Below are 20,795 nucleotides of genomic sequence, written 5' to 3'. Positions count from 1 at the left end.
TCGTGTGGCGCCTTTACTGCGCTTATCGTCCGGTATTTGAGTCAAATACCCGGTGAAGCATCACTAATTTGGGTGACTGGAGTGGGACATCGGTGGTGTTATCCGGATGAGTCATTAACTGGATTTATTGCCACTGAACAATTCACCGTCCAATCAACGGCCATCTACGGAATTGCAATAAAAGGTGAAGATTAATATTGCCAGAAGTTTTCTTGTCGCTGATTGGCCACAGTGTTTTTTTTGCTAAGATTTATGAATACAAAAAGCAAATCCACAAGAACGTTAAATACAAAAAACCTACTCAGTAATCTCACACGTTCACTGTCAAATCATCCGACGAAGCGAACGTGTCGTCGGTGTTTGTATCGGACAAGTTCCCGTCCGACATGGTCTTCTGCATCATCTTTATAACCCTTGGATCTTGGTTCATTTGCACGACCTCTTGGTTGATATTCCAGTGCGGCAGTCGCCAGCCGTTGGTCCAGGCTTGTTGGCGCAGGAACACCGTCAAGGTGACGCTGATGAGGATGCGGCAGCCTTGGAACTGCTGGAGCGGCACCACGGCCTGCATTCCAAGGTAGGACACGGCGCCCACGAGTGCAATGGGCGCATAGGTATCTGCATACGGATGCAAGATACGCACAGGTCGATGGAGCAGCATATCGCGAACCATGCCGCCAAAGGTTGCAGTCATGACACCGCACAGCGCCGAGACTATCATGGGTCGATTGCCCCGGATGCCATTCATAGCCCCAATCACTGCGAACGCTCCGACGCCGATGGCATCGCCCCATTGCATGAGGTCTCCTTCGCCACAATCGGCTGCTTTGAGCGTCAGTCCAAGCCACAGCGGGCAACCAGGACGTAACCGATGCCAGACATATACAGCGACCGTCGCCGACACAGCGCTAATGACCAAGTACTCCCATTCATCGACCCAACTGGGGGATGTGTTGAGCACGAGCGCATCTCGTAATGTTCCACCGCCGACCGCGGTGACGGTGCCGATAAGGATGCACCCGTTCAGGTCGGCGCCGGACGAGGCCCCTGCGAGCGACCCGCTCATGGCAAACACGACTGTGCCAAACCAATCCAAGAACCGGAGGCATCCCGTGGGGGTCCACAGGTTAGGCCATCGAGGGAGGCCTTCGTGGACGAACGAAAGTTGGCCACTGGATTCAAACGAGGCTAGGGCGGTGGAAACAAATGCAAGGGCTAGCCGACACAACCGAGGCAGGTGTGTTGCAAGTCGCAGCAGAAAGTAGAGCATCCGTCAATGATGGGGGCGATGCAATGAAGAGTAGAGTGCCAAACAAACCGTGGGTACGTTGGGTGCTGTTTGGTTGGTGGAGATTGCAACATTGGACCTTACGACGCTTCACATCGAAAGCTGAGAATCGCAATAGAAAAGCCCAGCGCGAGCTACATACTGTACTTCAGTACAGACTTTGAAGCCGTTTTGACGGCACCATGTTCCCTGCTTTGCTTTGGCGACAATCATCCAACGTTACTTGAATAAACGTTGGTATCTGCACTGTAGCAGGATGGTCTGTGCTGCACCCTACCTGCGCCGTCCTTGGGGCGTTGTGATGAGGCAATTCGTGGTTTTACTCGAGTTGGACTGGCTGTTAATTGGAGGGAGTTTCCCTTCCACATACTGACCACCTCCCTCGACGTAGTGGCATACCAAGGTAACCCTGCCACGCTGGCTTGACACGTCATTGTCCCACAAACCGTACTTATCTTTGTGCGCGACAAAATATCAGACACGTTGGGTCATAACCATGCTGCACGGCAACGTTGAATCCAGCAGGTCCACATCAAAGTTTTCATTTAAAATTTCAAGGTGCGTTCAATCTGAATTCACATCACCTTGGTCACGTTCCCAGCAAAGACTATACGAGCCCACGTAATGGACTCTAAGGTTATAACGCTAGTATGGTGGTGACAACAAGTCGTGTTGCCGGAGCAGACACAGCCAAACACGAGGCCAGTTATCATCCCACAGCAACTTTGGCTATCGAATGTCTTATGTGAAGGAATTAAAGACCCTCCTAAGCCAATCAAACCCCGCGTTCTGTCGAATTTCTGCCAATCCAAACTACTGATTTAGCAGCCCACTCAAATCAGGTGTACTACGTTTTGTATAGTATAGTTTGTACAAGCTTTGAACGTCCAAACTTGGGTGAAAAGCACAATATAAGAGAACTCTGTTGGGCCACAGAACGTACATATGTAGATACTGTCTGCACAGCAAGCTTTCATACATGGTCAGAGGTTGACGTTTGAGAGTACTGTACTGCACTGACGCTTATTCAGGCAACCCAAACTCGTACAATAAGACATCTACTGGGTCCTGGGATCGTGCGCAGAGTGCGCCACCACGCCTTCGACATCCCAATGTGGCAGCCGCCACCCGTCCGTCCACGCTTGCTGGCGCAGTCCCACGGCCAGCGCCACACACGAAGCAATGCGAAGTCCCTGGTACTGTGGCGCTACGGCTCGCATGGCCAAGTACGCAGCGGCGCCGGTGAATGCGATCGGGGCGTACGTGTCTGCATACGGGTGCAGGATGCGCACGGGACGGTTGAGCAGGGTGTCGCGCGTCATGCCGCCAAAGGTCGACGTCATCATGCCGCAGAGCGCAGAGACGAGGAGTGGACTTTGTGCACGGATGCCATTCATGGCCCCGATGACCGCGAACGCGCCGACTCCGACGGCGTCGCCCCAGTCCATGAGGGTGCCTTCGCCGCCGTCGGCCGATTTCAACGTCAACCCCGTGCCCTCGATGACTTCGTCGCCCGCAGGGATCTGCCCCCACAAGTAAAAGGCGCCCGCCGCCGCCGCGCCACTAAACACCAAGTACTCCCATTCTTCGATCCAAAACGGTTGCTTGTTGAGGACCAACGCGTCGCGCAGGGTGCCGCCCCCCACTGCGGTGATCGTGCCGATGAGTGTACACCCCAGAAGGTCGCAACCCGCCGTGGCGGCGGTGAGCGAACCGCTCACGGCGAAAACGACGCTGCCAAACCAGTCTAGCGTCCGCAGACACCCTGTCGCCGACGTCAAGCTCGGCCATCGAGGAAGGCCTTCCCGCGGACTCAACGACTCGCGGGTGGACGAGGCCACAGCGGCAGGGGGCGGCAGGGGAGGTCCCGCGGTCGAGAAAGGTTGCATGTGAACACGGCGAGGAGTTGTCAACACTACCTTGGCGCCATGACGGAAGGACTTGGCCGCGGTGGTGGGAGATCTCGTGGCCAGCAACTTGGTGGCAAACATCGGGACGACAACTCACACTTGTCAACTCGCGGCTCAAAAGTCGTGCACCTGATGGGCAATATCCGGATAATCCGGATATTTGCCCGCCACCCTTTTCAACGGCAAACTCAAACTTGACTGTACTACGTACTAGTAGTATTAATAGTAGTACTAGATATACCGTAGACCACTACAACCTTGTCAAACTGGCTGAGCTGTCCATCATGTGAGGAACGCCATGACTTCGCGTCTCCCTTGGGCCTCATATCTCTGCAGGATGCAGTACATGCATCAAATGCATGCTTGTAAGGTTGCGATCTTCTTTGGATTGGGTAATCTACGGATAATGCAGTGAAATTTGAATTTATCCGGACAGCATATTGCGTCAAGTCCAAATGTCGCGGTTCCCGTCGAGGCGAAGCAGCAGCAGCAACGGCAGCGCTGTCCAGAGAAACTACCATCATGATGTAGAAGAGAGGTACATGCCATCAGGAGACATCGTGGTCGACTCGGCCGTGGACATTGCCGATGCCTCTCCAGCAGCAACATCCCACCTTCATTCAGCAAGCACCGAGTTCCTGTACCTTCCATCGGGTGAGATTTTGGCGAAACCAAGCAGCTATCATGCCGGTAGTAGTGTCGTCGCCATGCCACCGCCGATGATAGACATCCCGTCGTCACGATACGCTAGTTCTATGTATCACCACCCGCCGTCCACATCGGCGGCGTCGCCCATGTCGCTGCAGGAACAAGCGTTGTCCCCGTCGTCGAACGTTCCACGTCGTCGTGGCCATCATGGAATAGACACAGAAAATAAGCACGGGACGGCTCATGCGTACCAGCAACGCATCCTGGAGCTGGAAACGTTGCTCCAGAACGAAAAGAAGCGCTCGTTGGACAAAATGCGCCTGCTCTTGGACGAGCAGGACAAATCCCACGACCTCCAGACCCGTTTTTCGTCGTTGCAGACCAAGATCAAGACCCTGGAAGCAACGATCTCGCGCCACGACACCCACACCCGCGACCTCCAAGCGTCCGTCGCGGCGGCAAATGCCCGCCAGGCTTCGCTCGTCCACGAGATCAGCGACAAGACCAAGCATGTGGACAAGCTCACGCAGGACCTGGCGACCGCTCAGAAAACCAACGCGCTGCTTCTGGCCAACACCCAGCCCGCCGCATCTCGACCATCCCCACCACTTCCGACAGTGGCCACATCGTACACCCAGGTACAGTAGGTGTACACCCTCCCACCAGTAACCAGTACGGATCATATGTCACGAGTACAGACCGAGGCGTACATACCATCAGCGTCAAATCAAGTCTTGTCTAATCCCCATAACAACCCAGAGGTACCCAACTCAAATTACTATATCTGTGGTGGGACTACATCTACCAACACATTTGCTTGTTATTTGTAGTCGCTCGAATCATCGTCCATCCCTACAATCACCATGGCGACCCCCGCCGCCATCCCATCGACCGCGTCGCCTGCGACCATACCCCCCCCCCATCATGCGCCTACTCCTTCGACCGACGCTCCATCTTCTTCTACTTCCCCGCCCCCTTCCACTTCTTCGATGGAATCCGTCTTGGACGCCATCCGCGCGTGGAAAGATATGGCCGACGCCTGGTACTGTGATTGTTTCTGTTTTGGCGTTGGTTTATATCTGCTTGTGTATTTGGGGTGTTGTAGGAGTCGAAACCCTCCAGTAACGTCTACTTCGTCCTCATCCCTGGACGCATTGCTCGGCCAGTTCCCCGCCCTCCCCCGCCGCATCCCGTCGGAACTTGGTCCATCGAAAGACGCGGCCGCCGTCGCCATGCTCCAGCGGCGACTGGCGCTGGTCGATAAAGAGTACCGAATCACCCACACCAAGTACATTGAGCTCAAGGAACTCTGCGCCAGGCAATGTGTCCGCGAAGCCGATCTCCAGAATTTCGTCGTACGTTTCAACGAGATACATGCACTTGTCTGGTGATATATATATTTATGTTGTTGGATGATGGATGGTATATATTTTCGTGTGGTTGAAACTATTTATTTATTTGTTTAAATGTCGGATGAAGGTGTATATTGTCGTGTGAATGATACTATTTATGTCGATGTTGGATAGTCTATATACTAATGTCGTGCGGTTAAACCTATGTTTTTTTTATTTCTTGCAATATTGGTTGATTTATTTTCGTTTGGATGAATGAATGCATGGATCCATCCTAGTCTATTTCGAGGATATATATATAAATATATATTTGATGGATTTAATATAAATTTATATATATATATGGAAGGGCGGTGTGCTGTATATATATTGTGCCATGGCAATAGTGACAGAACATGTTTTCTATAAGTAACTTGATATATATATATACATTGTCGTTAGAACGAACATCGACTTCGAGGTCAATGCAGTTTGCGTCTGCCGTCGTCCACAACTGGCCCAAACATAACATCTGCCGCAGCGCCAGGACCTTCTCTTCATGACGCCAAGGAACATGCAGAAACCATCCGCCGCCCCATGGACGGCCATGTCAAGGTCGTGATCCGCAGACGTGACCAGTCGACCGTAGACGATTCGAGAGCCCCCCCCAAGAACCAAACGACCATCGGACGACCCCCCCCCTTGAACGTGGTTGCGTCCAAAGAGTTAATGAGACGACACCAACGTATCCCCACCCCCCGCCACGCCAAACAACCAAAAAAGGCGACTCCAGCCATTGGACGGCCGTGGGTGTAGCAGTCGAGTTCTTAGTACACGAATGACATGAGAGAGAGCTCAAAACACATGTGATGATTGACCCGTGTATGGATGGCCCAAACAGAAGACCGATAGGATTAGGCTGTTGCGGATACACGGCAGAATTCGTGTCGTGAAACGTTATTGTGCTTTCGAGTGAAATTTCATTGTGTTGTGGTCTCTCGTTGGAATTTAAATCGATTTGATTGGCTACTTCAGATGAGCTCAACATTATTAACCAATCAAATCCTTCTCAATGAAAGTCAACCAATCAGATCGATTGTGGATCGGTGTCTAGACGAATTCATGCAAACATTCATACGTAATAACGTTAGTTTTAATAATGTTCATACTTTGACGTCATGTTAATTTGCGCGTTCTTGACGCATTCATGCAAATTAGTAATATATACTAGTAATATATTAATATTATAGTAGTAGTATAATATCCACTTGAGATGTGAGAAGAAGCAGGGGGGGGCAATAGTATGAATTTGCGTCAAATATTTCCCATTTTTTTTTGCGTGATTCGTTAACGGTAAACACAAATGTGGCCCCGGAATTTCATTGGCTTTCCCAGTTTCCGTAGAAAAAAGATGAAATAATGTAGCCAATCAGCGAAAAGTATTTTTAGATAGACCAATGGGAGCGATTCGTGATCGGTTTAGTCTTGCGTGCTACGGGAATTCGTTCGATTCGAAATTGGAGTAGGGTGCTCAATCAAAAAGAGCAGAAGAGAAATGTATGGGCTCGGACGTATTTTGGCCACCCCGTAAGTCTTGACGTTTGTATGGGCCAGTTATCCGTACATTTTATCCGTACGTAGATTGAGTTTAACCTACCATTATCCAAGGTTTAACCTGGCAGATTACTGTTTAACGCTCATCCCAAGTAGGCTTTACACCAACACATATAGGTTAAATAGAAAAACGTAGGGCAAAAGATTTGGCCTGTTCGTCGTTTTTAGCTTTTTTGCACCATATATATATATATATATATATATATACACAGTACTTCCGAGTACTTACAGTAAGTATTTGACAGCTCTCACAAAACTGTAGTACTACTACTACACGTAGTATGAGGATGGACAGCCATAAATACCCCAAATGTGCATTGCGAACCCGCAGTGGTGTATATTGACTTGGAGTTAGCAATACACGAAAATGGCCAAGACAAGATGGCGTCCAGAGCTTAACGGTACGACTTTTGGAAGCGAGCGCGGGCAGAGGGACCGCCGAACTTCTTGGCTTCGCAGCGGCGGGGGTCGGCCACCAACAAGGTACGGTCATACGACAACAAGATGTTCTTGATCTCGTTCTTGGAGGCTTCGTCGACATCTACAACCAACCGTCGCATATGAGTCCCGAGGTCCCGAGGTTAGTTACAATGTTACAGCAAGGGATGCGTACACTTTTGGTGGTACGCGACCAACGACTTGGCAATCGCTTGACGGATGGCATAGATTTGCGCAGTGTGCCCACCGCCCTTGACGCGGATGCGGATGTCCACCTACGTACGAGAGAGAGGGGTGGGGTGATGTCATGTCCATGCACTTCCCAATCCAATCTTCTCTTGTCCACACAACAGCAGCACCCACACCCAAGTTCCGTGCAGAACAAGGGCGCGCTTGTGTGTGTGTTTCCATAACAAGTTACAGCAAAGCACCCAAGCTTCGCCTCCTTCCTTGTGAAAGGAGTTGAAGCGAGGGCACCCCGCACTCCGCAAGATATGGATACACACAGCATGGCACGTCACATCTCGAGAGAGACGGAGGACAGCGCCACGCACACCGAGGAATGAACAGAGGGATCATGGAGCATCAGGTCTCTCAACGTACGTTGGCGAAGCGCTGTTGGCCCAACAAGAGGATGGGTTCGTAGGTCTTGGTGCGCAACACTTCGGGTTCGACCAACTCAATGGGGCAGCCGTTGACCTTGATCAAGCCGCGGCCGTTCTTGCAGTAAGCCACGGCGGTGGCGTTCTTCTTGCGGCCAAACGTTTGGACCGATTGGATCTTTCCTTCCGAGCTCATCTTGTTCCTGTGTGCGGGTGAATGCAAAAGTAACATCGCGGGGCGGCATTTTGCCTGCGGGACTTGATGAAACCTCCCACAATTAATATTGTCCAAGCCCCAAACACCAGCCAATTCCCGTGTCCAATCGATTCACGTTATTCCCTTGTGATTGGTCAAAACATAAACTTAGTTCAGAATTAAAACATAATACGTTTTATCGATTCTAATACGTCGAACCCAGTACCATTCAAACAAGCTGACGGTTATTGCACAGGTCGCTAGTGTCACGCACATGTCCGGACGAGATAGAAGCAGCTACCTGCATGTCAGTTTCTTGTCGCCCACTACCATCCAAGTTTGAATGAGTATACAATAGCTCCCCTTCCAACCAAGTTTCATCCACAGAACGATCGCACTCAACACCTGGAGGTATGGGCACGTGCATACAACTAATTACAAGCTATTTCATAGGTAACGTTATACAATAATGTGCTCCCATTCTTTGCTCAATGCAGGTATGAATTGCACAGACATACACACATGCGCGACGGTTCGCCATCTTGTCGATCATACGTTTAAACGTATTTAACGTTTAAAACGTCCATGTCATGGCCTTTGGTGGTGATTGGACGCGCTGGGTTCTTGGTCGTGTGTGTTGAAGTGTAAAGTGCATTTGAACTACCTGACGGACATCCGCTCCTCGCACCATGCGCCCTTTGACAGACGAAGAGATGAAGACGGTCTTTGAGAAGATCAGTAAATAGTACGATGCCGATAACCTCCATATCCTTCTAACCACGTCCTTGGTAGCATTGGCCGCAACGTCCAGCATTTGGTCGTGCGCCCGGATGAAAAGTTCTGTTTCCGTCTCCACGGCGACATCGTGTACTACGTGAGCGAGAAGCTCATGCGCCAGGCGACCAACATCGGCACAGAACAGCTGCTGTCGCTTGGCACAGCCGTGGGCAAACTCACCAAGTCCAAGAAGTTTCACCTGCGCATTACGTTCCTCGACCACTTGGCCCAATATGCCAAGTACAAAGTGTGGATCAAGCCCAACTCGGAGATGTCATTCCTATATGGCAACAACGTGGTCAAGTCTGGCCTTGGGCGCATCACGGAAGGCACGCCGCAGTACGCCGGCGTCGTCGTGTATTCGATGAACGACGTGCCGCTGGGCTTTGGTGTGGCCGCGCAAGCTACGGAGCTGTGCAAAGACTTGGCTCCCACGGACTACGTCGTGCTGCACCAAGCCGACATTGGCGAATACCTCCGTGTGGAAGATGAAATGTTTTAACTTATATATACCCCTCGCCATCATGTGACATTCCTTCATTGCCGCTTTATTACCCCAACGTCAAGAATGTATGCGCGATTCTTCTCTGTACAAAGGGGGCCGTTTGCGACCACCGTTGTGACTAAACTAGTTGTTGGTCTCAAATGTGAACTCTGCAGAGAATCGTGCAAGGTACTTCGAAGTACTAGGTAGTACTAGTACATTTCTATATAGTAACGAGCTATAGCAAGTTCATTTTATTCCGATAACGTTAACAGCATACAGTACCCATTGAATATTTTTTTAAAAGTTGTTTTGAATTATTCAAATACTCGTAATTCATTCGCTCCGGACGCAGGGGGGAATAAATAATTCAACCGGCCAGGAGGCACAAATAACTCAGTCCATAAGTCCTTGTGAAATGAATGATCTTGTTTTCTCTTGAGCACAAATAAGTAAAAATAGTATTATCAATAGCCTTGGTAGTAATACTATGTACTAGGTAGTAGCCTTGCTGTTGTAGTAACCCACGAAGGGCATGCTGGTGTTGCTGTTGAGGTTGTGGATATAAGAGCATACTAGTATATGAGATGCTCTAATAGTTGCTCCGAGTAAGTAAGTTCACTTGAAGGGATAACTAACGTTATAGTACAGTACTACTAGTAGTAGTATTTAATACTACCACTGAAAGTTATCGTTCTCGGGGCTTCCATTTCGTCGAATATTTTGGTGGTCGTAACCTCGTGCGCCAATCAGAATCGTTCAATCTACAGCCAATGAAAGACAGGTATGTACAAGTTTGTTGTGTCTGATGGCATCAACTCGCAATGCTGCCGACATGCCCGCGTCGGACAAGACGGCACCGCCGCAAAAGTCGCTGTTCAAGCACAGTTTTGCCGGTGTTGCCGCTGGTGGGATCAGCACTGCCATCCTGTACCCGCTGGATCTGGTCAAGACACGCTACCAGATCCACGAAAACTCTCCGCGGGCGTTCCGGTCGTTAGGCCAAGCGTTCGCATCCATCGTCAAATCCGACGCTGGCGGCAGTCGATACAACTTGCGCGCGCTGTACCAGGGTATGAGTCCAGCGTTGTACGGCACCACTCTGTCGTGGGGTCTCTACTTTCTCTTTTACGAGCACGCCAAGTCGTTCTACGCCGAGCAGACGGTACTACCGGCGTGGGCGGGCCATTTTGCGTCTGGCATCCAAGCAGGTTTGTAGCCCCAAAAGACGCGTCTCTCTCTCACGCTACCACGTCATATAGGCGCCATGTGCGTGCCGCTAACGAACCCGATCTGGCTGGTCAAAGTTCGCATGCAAGTCCAAGGCACCCATCCGTCGCAGGTGCCGTACAAGAACGTCGCCAATGCATTGCAGCGCATCGTCGCAGAAGAAGGCGTGGCCGCCTTGTACAAGGGAGTGGTGCCAGCTCTCTTCTTGACCACCCACGGTGCCTTCAAGGTAGTAATACTAGTAGTACCCTCTTTCGTTGTAGGAGTCGGAATATCATATTCTATTCCGCTTGAGTTGACGTCGGGTATAGTTTGTAGCGTACGAATGGCTCAAGACAGAGTACAACGACCACATTGGCACCCCGTTGGTATGTTCCGTGAAATATATAAATGTATATATATACTACGTCGTATATAATATTTATATTTATATTCATATATATTTGAAAGTGCACGAAGAAGAGGGCAAATACTTGATTTCGTTATTGTTACGGGATACACAAAAGTTGTATGTGCCTGGATTATAATAAATAATTATGTATCAGGGAATCCCTCAAACGTTGGTCATGGGGGCCGGCGCCCAAGCGTTTGCGTCCACGGCCACGTACCCGTACCAAGTGATTAAAACTCGGCTTCAACAAGGTAAAATCGGGTTCGTGTATACTAAAGTCAAGTGTATGACGTGGCACGCTAGGAGGACCCTCGGCCGACAAGTACAAAGGCACGTGGGATTGCACCAAGCGGATGGCCCAGTACGTGTGGTTTGGCGAAAATTAAATATATATTATGTATTTTGTGAATAATGACAAGATGTTGAACCAATGTTTTTTGTAGACTCGAAGGCTTGCGTGGGTTTTACAAGGGGCTCACGCCAAACTTGATCAAAGTGCTGCCCACGGGAGCGCTGATTTTTGCCGTGTACGAGTACGTGTACCAACTCTTAGATGGCCCCAAGTAGATCGATAAAATCGAGATTGGGCTACGCTAGTTAACAACATCAACTAAAGTTAAGCGGGTGATTCAGTTGGCTGGTCACGGCATTTGAGCACTACGTGGTATATACCAGGGTTAAATTAGCTCGACTTTTCCAAGTCTTCATATGTAGTACTAGTAAGCAAGTTTGCGAAATGTGAGAAGTATAGCGCTGTGTTACACGGCTACGGAATGGATATTCAGACTTGGTAGCGATTGTGAATACTGTTCCAGTCGCTATATAACATGAGGAAGACGATAGTATCACCAATGATGTAAGGTTGCTATGTACTTCGAAGTACTAGTAGTATGTACATACTTGTATTAATAGTACCTATTGTACTATTGTACTATTGTACTATTAATACTGTAGTACTGTATTAATAGTACAATAGTACAATAGGTACTATTAATACAAGTATGCAACTAACAGTGTACTACGTACTTCAAGTAGTACTGTAAGTACTTAGCAGTACATACTTTACAGTTAACGTTAGTTACCTTGCGTTCAAGATCCTGGCCCTTCCGAGTGCACTTTTGAAGTAAGCTGTGCATCACTATGCATTTCGATACAACATCTGAAACGATTGGCTGTGTTTTTCGCAATTATTTGTGCATACTATTATTTGGTTCATGGGGGCCATTCAATCTTGGACCCCTCCACGATAGTACATTCAATTTGAAAGGGATGAACTAGCCATTCTAGGTACAATCGTTGGAAGGCAATAATACCTATCGCATGCCTGTCCGTATAATAATAATTGAAACCATGTTAACTTAAACACCAAACTACACTCTCACAGCGACGGCTTGTGGGTGTTCCATGTGGGCATGCGCCATCCATGCGTCCACGCTTGTTGCCGCAATACAATCACAAGAAGGACGCAAAACGCAATGCGCAGCGCTTGGTGTTTGGGTAGCAGGCGCTGCAGACTCAGGTACGCGGCGGCGCCCGTGAGGGTAATCACAGCGTACACTTCAGCGTGTGAGTACAAGATGCGCACGGTTCGGTTGAGCACAACATCGCGAGTGAACCCGCCACAGGTGGCAGTGACCATGCCGCAGAGGGCCGAGATGACGACGGGGCAGTCGGACCGGATGCCGTTCATGGCCCCGATGACCGACGCGGCGCCGATTCCCAGGGCGTCCCCCCAGTCCATGAGCACACCAGCGTCGCCATTTGCAGCCTTGAGGGTCGCCCCCAGAACGGTTTGACCGAGCGGGAGCAACCCCCACGTGAGGAACAGCAGCACCGACACAGCGACGGCCAGGACCAGGTACTCCCATTCTTGGACCCAGAATGGCTGCTTGTGCAGCAAGAGGATGTCGCGCCACGTCCCCCCGCCCACGGCCGTGATACACCCCACGATGATGCACCCGACGAGGTCGCAGCCGGACATGGCGGCGGCGAGTGACCCACTGGCGGCAAAGAAGGATGTGCCAATTATGTCGAGGATTCGAAGAACAGCCGTGGCACTGGAGAGGCCAGGCCACCGTGGCAGCCCTTCGTACGGAGTGTGCTGCTTGTTGGGAACGACGTGGGGGGGCTGTTCAGGGTGGAGGGTTTTCAGCTCGGCGGGGCTGAGTTCGCACCAGTGGACGTCAGGGGTCAACGGCCCCGTGGTTTCCACCGACGGGCGAATGTGTGCGAGCATGAACGATTGAAATGAATTGTGGTAAAAACGAATCGTATAGATGAAGTGGGGGGGAGGTCGTTGGTTGTTTCACTTTGTTTTACAGGTGTACACTGTACTAGTAGAATGCAAACGTGACTCGAGTCCAACTGTGTACCACCTGAGATCATCCACCTGGACGCTGGCCAACGTGTCGCATCGTTCGCGTCCATACATACGCCAAGTGCACGCGATGAGTAGCACATAATCTGCATGAGACAGACAAGAATTCGACACATCATTGGACCAAGAATGACCAATGACATTGCACCAATCTTGTTACTCGAGCTGGGTGTTCGCGATGTTACGGAGCAAACCACAAGCCCATTCTTGTCGTGGGGACACCTCGCCCTTGATTCGACAACACCGGACATCAGCTGTTGGCAATTTGTTGTTGCATTCGTCGACGCCACATCCAACCTAGAAGTGTTGATGATGCAATACTTGACTAGCATAATCTGGTACGAAATGTAATACTATAAATGAGATGAGCCATACCGCATCAAACGTGACCAGACATGAATTTCACCGTGTATGGCTGGCGGCTGACTGCAGACTGGCTTATGTGTTCGATCCGGTTCTTTTCAGCATTTCGATTTCGTTGGCCGACAATCAACAGCATAAAGTCAAACAAGGCGGAGGCTCGTTTCCAACACCCCGCCCCCCCACCCCCCCTCGTCACACATCACCAAGTGCTGATAACCCCATCGTAGCATTCCAACCGGACGTTGGTCCCCAGGAATCCCCCCCGCTCGGCACTTTCCCCATACTTTCAAGGGGTGTCCATTTGAGTTTGTTTCCTAGTACTGACTGTACTACGGTAGGAGATGCTACTTGGAATCTCTGCATTAACTTAACTTTTCTACTGGTAGACATGACTGGTGCCACATTCCCTACAATGAATCGTCATCGTTTACTTTCCACACAGGCATGCGCCATCCGTGTGTCCACGCTTGTTGGCGCAGCACAACAACTAACGCCACGCAAAACAAGATGCGCGCCGCTTGCTGCTTGGGCGCCATGCGGTGCAGGCTCAAGTACGTGGCAGCTCCGGTGAACGCAATGATCGCGTACACTTCTGCGTGAGAGTACAAGATGCGCACGGGTTGGTTGAGCACAACATCGCGAGTGAGTCCTCCAAAGGTGGCGGTGATCATGCCACAGAGGGCGGAAATGAACATGGGGCAGTCAGATCGGATGCCGTTCATCGCACCAATCACAGCGCACACGCCAATGCCGACGGCGTCGCCCCATTCCAAAAGAACCCCGGCGTCCCCCGTGGACGTTTTCAATGCGGCCCCCCACAGCGTTTGACCGGGGGGGAGTAGCCTCCACGTGAGAAACATGCACGCCGCGACGGCCCCACTGAGCACCAAATACTCCCATTCTTGCACCCAGAACGGCTGCTTGTGGAGCACAATCACGTCGCGCCAAGTGCCGCCCCCCACGGCCGCGATAGTCCCCACAATGATGCACCCGATCAAGTCACAGCCGGTATTAGCCGCTGCGAGCGAACCACCGACGGCGAACATAGACGTGCCGAATAGGTCCAAACTGCGAAGAAAGGCAGTGGCGGTGGAGACACCGGGCCAGCGAGGCAGGCCTTCGTGCGGAAAAAGAGGAGGACATATGTGATCGTCGTGATGCAACTGCTTTTCTTCAGTGGGGGTGAGCTGGCAGTAGGTTACGTCGGGCGTCATGGGGGCTGCTGCATGATGATGGTGGGATGACACGTCAATTGTGTGTTCCACAGAATGCAGTGGTGTCGACCGAAGGTGTGCCAAGGTCATGGTGAATGAAATAATAAAAATTAAACAAAATGATCATACATGGGTGGTGGGTGCTTGTAACTTTGGATCGCGCCATCTGCTGCGTCGCCCTCAATGCTCGACTCAACCTCTCGTATACGAATGCCAAGTCACGCGAATAATGATGCGTGGCGTGAGACAGCGTTCAAATGATGGTGTGATTGGCATGGGAATGTCCAATCAAACACCCCAACAGCATTGACACCAAGTGGATGTGGAGGCGGTGGCTGGAAACCCCTCGCTCAAATCGGCTGGTCGCAGCTGACCAAGATCGAGCCTTGACCAGTAACGATTGGTGCGATGAACAGCAGGAAAAGCTATCTAACGCAAATGCCATACTATTTAGTATTTTGGGAGTTATAAGCCACCACGAGAGATTTCCAACGCACGGGCTGTATGTTTCAATTCTCGGGAAAATTGGAATTCTGTGCGTTCGACGGCCACTCGAATTTGTTGGATTTACATGGTACTACGTATTAATAGTACTACAGACTGTAACTTGCTTGGTATGCAGGTTTACTTTTAATACTACGTAGTAATACTAGTAGTTCGATGTACTATTTTTAATACTTCGTACGTAGTAATAGTTCGTACTATTAATATTAATATTTATACTCCGTACTATCTTTAGTAGCGTCTTGTTCCACGTAAAGTACGAAATGGACAACAGCCAATCAAAACGCATTCCAAAATTGGGGTACCCATGAGGTTACTGTATTCACTTGTCATAATGAGCGAATTCTAATTCACAGCGTATTTCCGACCACCGGTACCGGTATCGGTAGACATCTTTTTTTTACTTAGTAACGTTAGTACTATTAATATTACTGGAGTATAAAATTCCGAGTAACTTTACTACCGGAAGCTACTGTATTAATACTACGTAGTAGTATTATAGTACTCTGATGTACTGTTAGTACTACTATTAATACTTAGGTAGACAATTTAGCGCTTGGCAGAGACTGAAATCTTATTGGCAGGGGAGAGTTTATCATGGAAAAGTCCTTGTACAGTCAGCTTCAGGGAACCTAACATTAGGATTTCACCTGTGGTTTCATTCGATTTGCATATTAAGTCTTTGATACAACAGTGGGAGTTCATATCATTCGCTAGGTATCCTCCCAATGTTTCCTCTTGGTGAAGTTGCGCGTGGCTGTCGAGCGAGTCCACCGTCGCCATTTTCGACGACACCGCCGACCGCCAGCATGACCGCCGCCTCCTCTGTCCACCACATTGAACCCGACTCGGAACTGGCGCCATCGTCTCCCATCCATTCGACTATTGTGCGTCTTCACCCGTTGGTCATTGCAGGCCCGTCAGGCGTGGGCAAAGGCACCCTCATCAACCGCCTCCTAGCGAAGTACCCGTCGTTGTTTGGGTTCTCGGTGAGCCACACCACCCGCGGCCCTCGACCAGGTAGGACCCACCCAACCAACTAACACCGCCATCTTCAATTAACGTTGCCTTGATTAGGCGAGGAAAACGGTATCGCGTACCACTTCGTGACCAAGGACGTGTTCGACGAAGCGGTCGCCGCCGATGCATTTATCGAGTTTGCGCGGGTGCATGGCAATGGGTATGGTACGAGCAAGAAGTCGGTACAGGTGGTGCAAGATGCCGGCAAGATTTGCGTTCTGGACATCGACATCCAGGGCGTGCAGCAGGTCAAGCTGGCTAAAGATTTGCCCGTGCACTACTTGTTTGTGGCGCCGCCGTCGATGGCGGACCTGGAGGCGCGCCTGCGGGGCCGGGGTACGGAGACCGAAGACAAGATCGGCCTGCGTCTCGCCAACGCGTCGGGGGAGCTGGCGTACGCGGACGAAGGTCACTTCGACAAAATCCTCGTCAACAACGATCTGGACCAAGCGTTCCAAGAGCTCGAGCAAACGCTGGCTGCGTGGTACCCCGACGTCCACTTTAACGACCACGCTGTCAAGAGTAGTGGCAACCCACAAGTGTAGTGGCAGCCAACAAAAGAGTAGTGATATTGTCAATAGAATTAGACTGAGATGGCGTGGTGGTGGGGGCTTGCTTGGTGGGTGGGTTTGTACCAGTTGAATGCAAGCACTTCGGGAGGCTGAATGTGTGGTGTCGTGGCTATATGTGTGTAGTTTGAGTAGTAGTTCTCAACAGGGTGCTTTCATGCAGTACTTCTGCATAAAAGTTCACGGTGAACGATATTCATACTAGAATAAGGGCTCTGTAAGATGTCATGTAGAGAGAGGCTTGTATGATCTATCCATCATCGACACCACACTGACAAAATACGTTTCTTCACAGCGAGTTTGCGTGATTGTGATCACTACTAGTAGTACGTGGCTTGGTGTGTCGTCGGTGTCGCACGACCCAGATTAGGCTGGCCACGGCCATGGCTACGTGATATAGTGTACGCGATGGTGTTGTGTGTTGCCTCGACGCTGTTTCAGGACGTGCTGGTGGCGGCGGCATAGTGCTGGGCAGTGAACGCTTCGACCCTTCTCGTGTGCTTGGCGCTGTACTTGCCGTGGAGTTCAAAGCTGCGTTTGGCCTTGTTGCCCTTCTTTTCTTGGCGGGTCTTGGGCTCGGACGAGTGGTTTGGCATCGTGGATCACAAGAGTGGAGGATTGAAGAATGCTTCCAGTGGAGCTGCAAGGACGGAAGATCGTGTGTGATGAATTTCAAAACGTCGAATGATGGTCTGCATTGGCGAATGTTGGTCCCTGAAATAATGACAAGTGAATGTACTGTGGTGAATTTCGAGGGTAAGATTACTACTTCATCAGCACAAGACTACTTCATTGTTCAATCCACCTCCATCGCCTCAACACGCTTGTGATCTACGATGCCAAACCACTCGTCCGAGCCCAAGACCCGCCAAGAAAAGAAGGGCAACAAGGCCAAACGCAGCTTTGAACTCCACGGCAAGTACAGCGCCAAGCACACGAGAAGGGTCGAAGCGTTCACTGCCCAGCACAATGCCGCCGCCACGAGCCCGTCTTGAAACAGCGTCGAGGCAACACACAACACCAACGTGTACACTATATCACGTAGCCATGCCCGTGGCCAGCCTAATTTGCGTGCTGTGCCTGCTGAGGCAACGAAATGATGAAGTGTTGGAACAATTGTAATCGTCAAAATAGACCAATAGAAATCATTGTTTTCCAATACTGTCTTGTTATTGGTTAAAATACAGCCAATCCATCCCGAGGATTCCAACAATAACTCAACGTTCGATCGACTTCGGCTCGCGGTGATGAAGCGGGCGCTGTATGCCATCGTGGCGCTTCTATTGCTCCCCGTGATCGCAGTATGGTCGGGCGTTAGTTGGATCCTTGGGCAGTCCGGTCGATTCGCCGCCTTGGTCGCCTTGGTTATCGTCTTGACTCTCGCTGGGCTCTGCATTTTCCGCGACAGCATCGCGATCTACGACCTTCCCGCCGCGTTTGCGCTCGTGCTGCTCCTTCTCACGACTTCATTCGTGCCCAAGTCCTTTCTCTTCCACGTGACTCTCGTCGTGGCTTTCCTCTCGTACGCCATCGCACGTCACCAGTACAGCTTTGCTTCGTCGTCCACTGCAACGTTGGGTACGTCCGTCCGCTTCTTTCCCCTCCAGGCCCTGATCACCTTTAGAAGTTGCGTTGACCGCGTGCAGCTGCGCCGGAGTCGTGTGGACGTTTGTGTGTGCCAACTCCCTCTGGATTCCCGCGAATGCCGACGCCCTCCATCACACCGAGACCGCCGTGTACAAGTCGACCCTCAAGTCCGCTCCATTCCACATGACGATCGTCGCGGGACTAGGCACCGTCCACGTGCCTTACGCAGGTCCTTCCAAGGCGCCGCCGTCAAATGTCGTGTTGATCCATGGGTTTGCAGGCGGCAACGCCCTCTGGGCCGCCGTACGTTTGTCCCAACTCCGTCATGGGTACATTCTCATTCTGCGATAGAGCTTGGCCCATTTAGCCCAGCACTTCAACGTCGTACGTATATACTAGTACTTGTTAAACTAGTGGGTCACATATCGTTAAACTACCCTCGTTAGTAGTTAACACATACTAGTAGTTAACACAGCTATACTAGTAGTTAACAGAATATCTTGTCCATAGTATGCCGTCGAATGGCTCGGCGTGGGGCGATCGCACCGCCCTCGCACGTCGTTCAAGACCGTACGTGGTTGTATATTAATATATATATAACATAAATATATATATATAAAACGCTTTTGATCTAATATTGACCTAATATTTCACTAAAACGGGCGTTGCAGTACGAAGAAGCCGACGCGTTTTTCGTCCAAAGCTTGGAATTGTGGCGCAGTGCCATGCAATTCGACTCGATGGTCCTTTGTGGTCACTCCATGGGGGTATTTATCATGAGTTTACCTCGCTTTAGTGACTTCTAAAACGTTAGTGTAGGGAATGTTTGTCACGCATTACGCGCTCTTGTTCCCACAGCGCGTGGAGGTACATACGTATAATGGACATGTGACAGATGTGATATTAATATATATATATATATTTATTTAAAACTATTTTTGCGTAGCAATTGGTGCTGATTTCGCCGTGTGGGTTGCCAGACGTCGAGCACGACCCGCACTGGCTCATCGACTGGCTGTGGAAACTCCAGCTTACGCCCATGGTAGGTTCACGTATACTATATATAAACACGATTGAAAGATATATATATATATACATTATGTATATGTTTTAATCTTGGTATATATATATACATACATACAGTATATGAATCGTGTTTATACTTACCAGGGATAAAGATCTATTCTGATTTGTACAACTAGAGGAAGTATATATAAATATATATATATGTACAAATTGTTTAATCCTAGTACTAGTTAGCACTGTCCAAATATCAAGGGATTGGTTGCGCCATGTTTGTATTGGACGTGTGACTTAGTATATTTTTAGGACTTGGTGCGCAGTGCTGGGCCGCTGGGCCCCCGGCTCATGCGGTTCATCCTCACGGCGCGCCTGTCGAGGCAGCCCGATTCGAACGCGATCAAGCGCGGGGTGCTGGATATGGACCTCATGGTTGCGTACAACTACCACAACTGGGCGGGGTCGCGGTCGGGGGAGGTGGCCATGTACACGCACTTGCTGCCGGTATGGGGCCACGATTGCGTCATCATCACAACATGATTACGTCATCATCTTGGCCTGATTACGTCATCATCTTGGCCTGATTACGTCATCGTCGTCGAGTAGCGCGCGTACGCAAAACGGCCGTTGAAGCACATGCTCGTACCGTCCAAGCTCCAGATGCCGATTTCGTTCATGTACATATATATATATATATAGTTGTGTATATATATATATATCGAATTGTATCGTATATACAGGACTAGTGGGAATTGCAAATGATCCATGGTGGTTGTGACGGGTATTTGTGTGTGTGTGTAGTTATGGCGAAGACGGAAATGACTGGATGAACTCGAGCCACGCTGCCAAGGTATACAAACTATCCCTGCAAGAAAGATATATATATATATATATGGCCTTGAATATTGGAGTATAATTATTATTTTATAGTATTATTTCGATTTGATTTGTTTGTGTAGGTGATACCGGGACTGACCCAGCACACGGTGCTGCATAAAGTGGCTTCTGCTGGGCACCAAGTGTTTATGGACAACCCCGAAGGCTTTAACGACGCGCTTATCTCGTCCATTTACGCTGCCACGTCATCCTCCTTTGCCAACTGATGTACTAGTATACTATTAATAGTGACATACTATTGGGAGGTTACTAGTACATACTAGTATTCCGTCAAGACAAACATACACCTTCACAACGCTTAACAAACAACTCTACCACTAGAGTACTTTACTCTT

General features: G+C 50.0%; 12 protein-coding genes across 15 annotated transcripts; 6 read left to right on the top strand and 6 right to left on the bottom strand.

Annotated features, from left to right (window-relative positions):
- Positions 1–270: 270 nt before the first annotated feature.
- On the bottom strand, positions 271–1,383 carry H257_07116 (hypothetical protein). Its single transcript, XM_009832543.1, has one exon. It carries the CDS (start codon positions 1,268–1,270, stop codon positions 311–313), a length of 960 nt encoding a protein of 319 aa, XP_009830845.1. The 5' UTR covers positions 1,271–1,383; the 3' UTR covers positions 271–310.
- Positions 1,384–2,213: 830 nt separating this feature from the next.
- H257_07115 (hypothetical protein) lies at positions 2,214–3,455 on the bottom strand. The gene has a single exon (XM_009832542.1). It carries the CDS (start codon positions 3,277–3,279, stop codon positions 2,347–2,349), a length of 933 nt encoding a protein of 310 aa, XP_009830844.1. The 5' UTR covers positions 3,280–3,455; the 3' UTR covers positions 2,214–2,346.
- Positions 3,456–3,740: 285 nt separating this feature from the next.
- Positions 3,741–5,993, top strand: H257_07114 (hypothetical protein; the record flags this gene model as incomplete). The annotated part of the gene is made up of 5 exons (XM_009832541.1): positions 3,741–4,484; positions 4,545–4,607; positions 4,677–4,888; positions 4,952–5,201; positions 5,640–5,993. The coding sequence occupies 5 exons, from the start codon at positions 3,741–3,743 to the stop codon at positions 5,991–5,993; spliced, it is 1,623 nt and encodes a 540-aa protein (XP_009830843.1).
- A 1,109-nt stretch (positions 5,994–7,102) lies between these two features.
- Positions 7,103–8,057, bottom strand: H257_07113 (40S ribosomal protein S16). Its single transcript, XM_009832540.1, has 3 exons — positions 7,833–8,057; positions 7,405–7,504; positions 7,103–7,332 (listed from the first exon to the last, which is right to left on the bottom strand). Exons 1-3 carry the CDS (start codon positions 8,025–8,027, stop codon positions 7,187–7,189), a joined length of 441 nt encoding a protein of 146 aa, XP_009830842.1. The 5' UTR covers positions 8,028–8,057; the 3' UTR covers positions 7,103–7,186.
- A 586-nt stretch (positions 8,058–8,643) lies between these two features.
- Positions 8,644–9,336, top strand: H257_07112 (hypothetical protein). Its single transcript, XM_009832539.1, has 2 exons — positions 8,644–8,772; positions 8,820–9,336. The coding sequence occupies exons 1-2, from the start codon at positions 8,717–8,719 to the stop codon at positions 9,304–9,306; spliced, it is 543 nt and encodes a 180-aa protein (XP_009830841.1). The 5' UTR covers positions 8,644–8,716; the 3' UTR covers positions 9,307–9,336.
- Positions 9,337–10,090: 754 nt separating this feature from the next.
- On the top strand, positions 10,091–11,565 carry H257_07111. 2 transcript variants are annotated; one of them, XM_009832537.1, is made up of 6 exons: positions 10,091–10,499; positions 10,551–10,747; positions 10,830–10,886; positions 11,064–11,160; positions 11,213–11,270; positions 11,353–11,565. In XM_009832537.1, exons 1-6 carry the CDS (start codon positions 10,097–10,099, stop codon positions 11,474–11,476), a joined length of 936 nt encoding a protein of 311 aa, XP_009830839.1. In that variant the 5' UTR covers positions 10,091–10,096; the 3' UTR covers positions 11,477–11,565. The 2 variants fall into 2 exon arrangements, with proteins under 2 accessions (XP_009830839.1, XP_009830840.1); XM_009832538.1 differs by having other exon boundaries at positions 11,213–11,565.
- Positions 11,566–12,287: 722 nt separating this feature from the next.
- On the bottom strand, positions 12,288–13,145 carry H257_07110 (hypothetical protein; the record flags this gene model as incomplete). Its single annotated transcript, XM_009832536.1, has 1 exon — positions 12,288–13,145. One exon carries the CDS (start codon positions 13,143–13,145, stop codon positions 12,288–12,290), a length of 858 nt encoding a protein of 285 aa, XP_009830838.1.
- A 911-nt stretch (positions 13,146–14,056) lies between these two features.
- Positions 14,057–14,953, bottom strand: H257_07109 (hypothetical protein; the record flags this gene model as incomplete). Its single annotated transcript, XM_009832535.1, has 1 exon — positions 14,057–14,953. One exon carries the CDS (start codon positions 14,951–14,953, stop codon positions 14,057–14,059), a length of 897 nt encoding a protein of 298 aa, XP_009830837.1.
- A 1,074-nt stretch (positions 14,954–16,027) lies between these two features.
- H257_07108 (guanylate kinase) lies at positions 16,028–17,058 on the top strand. The gene is made up of 2 exons (XM_009832534.1): positions 16,028–16,387; positions 16,445–17,058. The coding sequence occupies exons 1-2, from the start codon at positions 16,096–16,098 to the stop codon at positions 16,930–16,932; spliced, it is 780 nt and encodes a 259-aa protein (XP_009830836.1). The 5' UTR covers positions 16,028–16,095; the 3' UTR covers positions 16,933–17,058.
- Positions 17,059–17,276: 218 nt separating this feature from the next.
- H257_07107 (hypothetical protein) lies at positions 17,277–17,552 on the bottom strand (the record flags this gene model as incomplete). The annotated part of the gene is made up of 2 exons (XM_009832533.1): positions 17,277–17,343; positions 17,401–17,552. 2 exons carry the CDS (start codon positions 17,550–17,552, stop codon positions 17,277–17,279), a joined length of 219 nt encoding a protein of 72 aa, XP_009830835.1.
- A 240-nt stretch (positions 17,553–17,792) lies between these two features.
- On the top strand, positions 17,793–18,056 carry H257_07106 (hypothetical protein; the record flags this gene model as incomplete). The annotated part of the gene is made up of 2 exons (XM_009832532.1): positions 17,793–17,944; positions 18,002–18,056. The coding sequence occupies 2 exons, from the start codon at positions 17,793–17,795 to the stop codon at positions 18,054–18,056; spliced, it is 207 nt and encodes a 68-aa protein (XP_009830834.1).
- A 115-nt stretch (positions 18,057–18,171) lies between these two features.
- H257_07105 (hypothetical protein) lies at positions 18,172–20,753 on the top strand. Of its 3 annotated transcripts, XM_009832529.1 has the most exons (11): positions 18,172–18,534; positions 18,584–18,846; positions 18,895–18,927; positions 19,054–19,113; positions 19,215–19,310; positions 19,363–19,410; positions 19,490–19,585; positions 19,873–20,067; positions 20,170–20,240; positions 20,365–20,413; positions 20,523–20,753. In XM_009832529.1, exons 1-11 carry the CDS (start codon positions 18,204–18,206, stop codon positions 20,664–20,666), a joined length of 1,386 nt encoding a protein of 461 aa, XP_009830831.1. In that variant the 5' UTR covers positions 18,172–18,203; the 3' UTR covers positions 20,667–20,753. The 3 variants fall into 3 exon arrangements, with proteins under 3 accessions (XP_009830831.1, XP_009830832.1, XP_009830833.1); XM_009832530.1 differs by having other exon boundaries at positions 20,365–20,753; XM_009832531.1 differs by lacking the exons at positions 20,170–20,240; positions 20,365–20,413; positions 20,523–20,753 and having other exon boundaries at positions 19,873–20,144.
- Positions 20,754–20,795: the final 42 nt, after the last annotated feature.

This window comes from Aphanomyces astaci (genome assembly GCF_000520075.1).
Source record: "Aphanomyces astaci strain APO3 unplaced genomic scaffold supercont1.14, whole genome shotgun sequence".
NCBI lineage: Eukaryota > Oomycota > Saprolegniomycetes > Saprolegniales > Verrucalvaceae > Aphanomyces > Aphanomyces astaci.
This window is presented reverse-complemented; position numbering and strand designations above follow the sequence as displayed.

Excerpts from the sequence above, each read along its gene's own strand:
- H257_07116 (XM_009832543.1), bottom strand. The coding sequence starts at position 1,270 with ATGCTCTACTTTCTGCTGCGACTTGCAACACACCTGCCTCGGTTGTGT.
- H257_07115 (XM_009832542.1), bottom strand. The coding sequence starts at position 3,279 with ATGTTTGCCACCAAGTTGCTGGCCACGAGATCTCCCACCACCGCGGCC.
- H257_07113 (XM_009832540.1), bottom strand. The coding sequence starts at position 8,027 with ATGAGCTCGGAAGGAAAGATCCAATCGGTCCAAACGTTTGGCCGCAAG. Across the intron at positions 7,505-7,832 it reads GCCAACAGCGCTTCGCCAAC|GTGGACATCCGCATCCGCGT; the intron begins GTACGTTGAGAG and ends TCTCGTACGTAG. Across the intron at positions 7,333-7,404 it reads GGTCGCGTACCACCAAAAGT|ATGTCGACGAAGCCTCCAAG; the intron begins GTACGCATCCCT and ends GGTTGGTTGTAG.
- H257_07112 (XM_009832539.1), top strand. The coding sequence starts at position 8,717 with ATGCGCCCTTTGACAGACGAAGAGATGAAGACGGTCTTTGAGAAGATC. Across the intron at positions 8,773-8,819 it reads TTTGAGAAGATCAGTAAATA|CATTGGCCGCAACGTCCAGC; the intron begins GTACGATGCCGA and ends CGTCCTTGGTAG.
- H257_07111 (XM_009832537.1), top strand. The coding sequence starts at position 10,097 with ATGGCATCAACTCGCAATGCTGCCGACATGCCCGCGTCGGACAAGACG. Across the intron at positions 10,887-11,063 it reads ACCACATTGGCACCCCGTTG|GGAATCCCTCAAACGTTGGT; the intron begins GTATGTTCCGTG and ends ATTATGTATCAG. Across the intron at positions 11,271-11,352 it reads TGCACCAAGCGGATGGCCCA|ACTCGAAGGCTTGCGTGGGT; the intron begins GTACGTGTGGTT and ends TGTTTTTTGTAG.
- H257_07108 (XM_009832534.1), top strand. The coding sequence starts at position 16,096 with ATGTTTCCTCTTGGTGAAGTTGCGCGTGGCTGTCGAGCGAGTCCACCG. Across the intron at positions 16,388-16,444 it reads CACCCGCGGCCCTCGACCAG|GCGAGGAAAACGGTATCGCG; the intron begins GTAGGACCCACC and ends TGCCTTGATTAG.
- H257_07105 (XM_009832529.1), top strand. The coding sequence starts at position 18,204 with ATGAAGCGGGCGCTGTATGCCATCGTGGCGCTTCTATTGCTCCCCGTG. Across the intron at positions 18,928-19,053 it reads TAGCCCAGCACTTCAACGTC|TATGCCGTCGAATGGCTCGG; the intron begins GTACGTATATAC and ends TCTTGTCCATAG. Across the intron at positions 19,114-19,214 it reads CTCGCACGTCGTTCAAGACC|TACGAAGAAGCCGACGCGTT; the intron begins GTACGTGGTTGT and ends CGGGCGTTGCAG.